Source organism: Bison bison, unplaced genomic scaffold (genome assembly GCF_000754665.1).
Source record: "Bison bison bison isolate TAMUID 2011002044 unplaced genomic scaffold, Bison_UMD1.0 scf7180017864223, whole genome shotgun sequence".
NCBI lineage: Eukaryota > Metazoa > Chordata > Mammalia > Artiodactyla > Bovidae > Bison > Bison bison.
Genome location: NW_011494795.1, coordinates 32670 through 38498, shown reverse-complemented (window position 1 = coordinate 38498; position 5829 = coordinate 32670). Strand labels below are relative to the sequence as shown.

At 41.8% G+C, this 5829-nt stretch overlaps 1 protein-coding gene across 3 annotated transcripts in view; it reads left to right on the top strand.

Moving 5' to 3' along the window:
- Positions 1–5829, top strand: part of LOC104992728 (cytochrome P450 3A28) — a 38790-nt gene that overhangs the window by 13936 nt on the left and 19025 nt on the right. For all 3 annotated transcript variants that reach the window (XM_010845695.1, XM_010845696.1, XM_010845697.1), the window contains 2 exons: positions 5379–5492; positions 5755–5827. In XM_010845695.1, the coding sequence (XP_010843997.1) occupies positions 5379–5492; positions 5755–5827 (187 nt within the window). The remainder of the gene's footprint in view (positions 1–5378; positions 5493–5754; positions 5828–5829) is intronic.

Sequence of the window (5829 nt, the reverse complement as noted above, 5' to 3'; positions counted from 1 at the left end):
TAATCTTACTGCATTGTGGTCAGAAAAGACGCTTCGAATGATTTCAATTTTTTTGAATTTACCAAGGCAAGATTTATGGCCCAGGATGTGATCTATCCTGGAGAAGGTTCCGTGTGCGCTTGAGGAAAAGGTGAAATTCATTGTTTTGGGATGAAATGTCCTATAGATATCAATTAGGTCTAGCTGGTCTATTGTATCGTTTAAGGTTTGTGTTTCCTTGTTAATTTTCTGTTTAGTTGATCTATCCATAGGTGTGAGTGGGGTATTAAAGTCTCCCACTATTATTGTGTTATTGTTAATTTCTCCTTTCATACTTGTTAGCATTTGTCTTATATATTGCGGTGCTCCTATGTTGGGTGCATATATATTTACAATTGTTATATCTTCTTCTTGGATTGATCCTTTGATCATTATGTAGTGACCTTCTTTGTCTCTTTTCACAGCCTTTGTTTTAAAGTCTATTTTATCTGATATGAGTATTGCTAATCCTGCTTTCTTTTGGTCTCTATTTGCATGGAAAATCTTTTTCCAGCCCTTCACTTTCAGTCTGTATGTGTCCCCCGTTTTGAGGTGGGTCTCTTGTAGACAACATATGTAGGGGTCTTGTTTTTGTATCCATTCAGCCAGTCTTTGTCTTTTGGCTGGGGCATTCAACCCATTTATGTTTAAGGTAATTATTGATAAGTATGATCCTGTTGCCATTTACGTTATTGTTTTGGGTTCGAATTTATACACCCTTTTTGTGTTTCCTGTCTAGAGAATATCCTTTAGTATTTGTTGGAGAGCTGGTTTGGTGGTACTGAATTCTCTCAGCTTTTGCTTGTCTGTAAAGCTTTTGATTTCTCCTTCATATTTGAATTAGATCTTTGCTGGGTAGAATAATCTGGGCTGTAGGTTATTTTCTTTCATCACTTTAAGTATGTCTTGCCATTCCCTCCTGGCTTGAAGAGTTTCTATTGAAAGATCAGCTGTTATCCTTATGGGAATTCCCTTGTGTGTTATTTGTTGTTTTTCCCTTGCTGCTTTTAATATTTGTTCTTTGTGTTTGATCTTTGTTAATTTGATTAATACGTGTCTTGGGGTGTTTTGCCTTAGGTTTATCCTGTTTGGGACTCTCTGGGTTTCTTGGACTTGAGTGATTATTTCCTTCCCCATTTTAGGGAAGTTTTCAAGTATTATCTCCTCCAGTATTTTCTCATGGTCTTTCTTTTTGTCTTCTTCTTCTGGGACTCCTATGATTCGAATGTTGGGGTGTTTAATATTGTCCTGGAGGTCTCTGAGATTGTCCTCATTTCTTTTAATTCATTTTTCTTTTTTCCTCTCTGATTCATTTATTTCTACCATTCTATCTTCTAATTCACTAATCCTATCTTCTGCCTCTGTTATTCTACTATTTGTTGCCTCCAGAGTATTTTTTATCTCATTTATTGCATTATTCATGATATACTGACTCTTTTTTTATTTCTTCTACGTCCTTGTTAGGGCTAGGGCACCCCACTACAGTACTCTTGTCTGGAAAATCCCATGGATGGAGGAGCCTGGTAGGCTGCAGTCCATGGGGTCGCTAAGAGTCGGATACGACTGAGCGACTTCACTTTCCCTTTTCACTTTCATGCATTGGAGAAGGAAATGGCAACCCACTCCAGTGTTCTTGCCTGGAGAATCCCAGGGACTGGGGAGCCTGGTGGGCTGCCGTCTACGGGGTCGCACAGAGTCGGACACGACTGAAGCGACTTAGCAGCAGCAGGTCCTTGTTAAGCTTTCTTGCATCTTCTCAATCCTTGTCTCCAGGCTATTTATCTGTGATTCCATTTTGATTTCAAGATTTTGGATCAATTTCACTATCATTATTCAGAATTCTTTATCAGGTAGATTCCCTATCTCTTCCTCTTTTGTTTGGTTTGGTGGGCATTTATCCTGTTCCTTTACCTGCTGGGTATTCCTCTGTCTCTTCATCTTGTTTATATTGCTGAGTTTGGGGTGTCCTTTCTGTATTCTGGCAGTTTGTGGAGTTCTTTTTATTGTGGAGCTTCCTCGCTGTGTATGGGTTTGTACAGGTGGCTTGTCTTGGTTAGTGAAACTTGTGTCGGTGTTCTGGTGGGTGGAGCTGGATTTCTTCTCTCTGGAGTGCAGTGAAGTGTCCAGTAATGAGTTATGAGATGTCTATGGTTTTGTAGTAACTTTGGGCAGCCTGTATATTGGAGCTCAAGGCTGTGTTCCTGTGTTGCTGGAGAATTTGCTTGGTATATCTTGACCTGGAACTTGTTGGCCCTTGTGTGGTGTTTGGTTTCAGTGTAGGTATGGAGGCGTTTGATGAGCTCCTGTCAATTAATGTTCCATGGAGTCAGGAGTTCCCTGGAGTCAGGGTTTGGACTTAAGCCTCCTGCTCCCAGTTATCAGTCTTATTTTTACAGTAGTCTCAAAACAGCACCATCGATAAAACATCTAGGTTAAAGATGAAAAGTTTCTCCACCATGAGGGTCACCCAGAGAGGTTCACAGCGTTACGTGGAGGAGAGAAGAGGGAGGAGGGAGTTAGAGGTGACCCGAATGAGATGAGGTGGAATCAATAGAGGAGACAGCGGGCTAGCCAGTAATCACTTCCTTATGTGCACTCCACAATTGGACCGCTCAGAGATGTTCACGGAGCTATACAGAGGAGAAGAGGGAGGAAGGAGACAGAGGTGGCCAGGAGGATAAAAGGGGGGGATGAAAAGAAGAGAGACAGATCCAGCCAGTAATCAGTTCCCTAAGTGTTCTCCACCATCTGGAACACACAGAAATTCACAGAGTTGGGTAGAGTAGAGAGGGGTTAGGGGGGAGACACAGGCGACCTGGTAGAGAAAAAGGAGAGTCCAAAGGGGGAGACAGCAGGCAAGCCAGTAATCTCGCTCCCAAGTAAAAAATGGGTACTGAAAATTGGGTTCTTAAAGGTACAAAATTGGTAACAAATACCTAAAAGCAAAAATTAAAAATCTAGGGTAGAGTTTGGCATTTCAAAAATACATTGTTAAAGAAAAGAAGAAGGAAAAGAAAGAGGAAAACAAACAAACAAACAAAAACAAAGTCACAAAAATTATAAAGAAAATATACGTACAAAATTGATAACAAATACCAAAAAGCAAAAATTAAAAATCTAGAGTAGAGTTTGGAATTTCAGAAATACAATGTTAAAGAAAAGAAGAAGAGAAAGAGGAAAAAAAAAGTCACAAAAATTATTTAAAAAATATATAGGTACAAAATTGATAACAAATACCAAAAAGCTAAAATTAAAAATCTAGAGTAGAGTTTGGAATTTCAAAAATACAATGTTAAAGAAAAGAAAAAAAGAAGAAAGAAGGGGGGGAAAAAAAGGTCACAAAAATTATAAAATATATATATATGAAGTTTGCTTTAAAAAATAGGGTCTTTTTTTTTTTTTGCAAAGTAATAGTAGGTTATAAAAGTGAAAATTAAAGGAGTAATAGAGGTCTTAAAATTTTTTTTAATTAAAAAAAAGAAAGAATGATCGTAAAAATAGTAAAAATATATCTAGGACTTTCTCTGGTATTATTGTGGGTATTGTGGGGTCAGTTCATTTTCAGCTAGTTCCTTGGTCCGGCTTCTATTTCTCAAGATCTATAGGCCCCTTCCTATGTAGTCGGTACTAACGACAGGGTTTTAATCTATTGCCTGTCGCTTCCAAGGCAGTTCTCTCTGTTATAGCTTCTTCTGTTTGCTGGTCTCTTCAGTGTCTGATTTCCGCCCTGACACAAAGGGCAGCGGTGGTGGACACTTTTTTTTTTTTAGGCTCACTTGTTCAGTCGCGCTGTGGGGAGGGAAGGACGCTGCAAATAACACTGGCGTGTGCTCGCAGTGCCTCAGCCACACTGGGCCTGCCCCCACTCACGGCGCGTGTAGCCTCCCTGCCCACGCTGCTCAGGCTCTAGGTTGCTCCGCTGGGATCCATCCGCAGTCAGCCCTGGGCTGCTTGCACCTCCCAGGTCTAAGCCGCTCAGGTTCAGGCACTCGGGTAGTCCTCAGAGGTCCGAGCAGCTCAGGTGATGAAGTGTTTGGCGAGCGTGGCTGCTGCGACTTATCGCCTCCCCGCCGGTCGGTTTTCTGGGTGTACAATTGGTGCGCCTTCTCAGGCGGATGTTGACGGTCCAGAGCCCCAAGAAGTCTTAGTTAGCAAAGAAGCCTGCTTACAGTTTTGTAGTCTCTCTGGGGCTGCGATTGCCCACTTCCGGCTCTGGCTGCCTGTCACCAGAGGGAGATGGTCTGCAGCCGGCTATCTCTGTCCAGTCCTTTGTTCTGTGCGCGGGCCTGGCGGTGTCTTAGGTTACAGCTGGCTTTCCGCATGGTAGCTATCCAACAGTCTGGTTTGCTAGCCCAAATTAGTTCGCTCAGATAGCGCTGGGGGCATTCAGGCCAGATCCTTACTCTAAGCGATGCAGCCGGCGCCTCCCTGCCGAGCCCCCGCTTGCTAGTGGCGGGTGCCAGTGTCTGCGCTGCTTCTCCACTGGGGGAGTTACCGTTGGGCTCGTAATCTGTGGGTTTTAATTGTTCATTTATTTTTCCTCCCTGTTATGTTGCCCTCTGTGCTTCCAAGGCTCGGCACAGACTCGGCAGTGAGAGTGTTTCTTGGAGTTTGGAAACTTCTCTCTTTTTAAGACTTCCTTCCCAGGACGGAGCTCCGTCCCTCCCTCTTTTGTCTCTTTTTTTGTCTTTTATATTTTTTCCTACCTCCTTTCGAAGACAACGGGTTGCTTTTCTAGGTGCCTGATGTCCTCTGCCGGCATTCAGAAGTTGTTTTGTGGAATTTACTCGGCGTAAACGTTCATCAAACATTCATCAAATGTTCTTTTGATGAATTTGTGGGGGAGAAAGTGGTCTCCCCGTCCTGTTCCTCCGCCATCTTAGCTCCTCCTCTATTTTTATTTTTAAAAAGTCTCATATCAAGAAATGTTTTGAATCCACATGCTGTAGACATGTAAAGAAAGAACTGGTCTGAGACAACATATGTTTGTCAAAGCTATCAGCTTTCTGTCACTAGTTAGTTCCCTTGTACTCTTCACAGACCAGGAGGATGACCTAGGTCTTATTCCTGCCTATTCCCTTGGGAAAACCCTTTCTATACTACATGGGTCATTTGCACTTAATAGGATACTGAAACATGAAATTTGGAAACCACATCAAGTGGCTGGGTGTCTCTCCTCCACACCCACAGAAACCTAGATATTTTGGATAAATATTCATTAAGCGTTTAGCATAGGGTCTGCTACTAAGTAGACAGTCACTAAATATTAGCTGAATAATTGGTCCTTATTTAAGAAATCTTAAACAACTGTTGAGACTTCTAAAACTTATACAGGATAAATATGTTTTGCTTTTGACTAGATTTTTGGTCCAATGGGAATTATGAAATATGCCATCTCTCTGGCTTGGGATGAACAATGGAAGAGAATACGGACATTGCTGTCTCCAGCCTTCACCAGCGGAAAGCTCAAGGAGGTAAGAAAAGAAGAGGACTTTCAATTAGAAACTTACGGAATGACTCTAGGGACAGGAAAAAACCGAGATCATAGTCTCTTTTCAAAGAGGAGTCTGCTGAGTTTGAGTTTTTTAACGTTGGTCTTTTGTCTTTACATCCTAGAGAGACATTTTTAAGATTTTTATAAAATGTCAGTTACTACTCCATGCTTAGGAAAGCCAGGTCCTTCTAGGACTTGAGTCTCCACATTTAACTTCATGTGATGATATATTTAATGTCCAGATGTTCCCCATCATTGACCAGTATGGAGATATGTTGGTGAGGAACCTGAGGAAGGAAGCAGAGAAAGGCAATCCC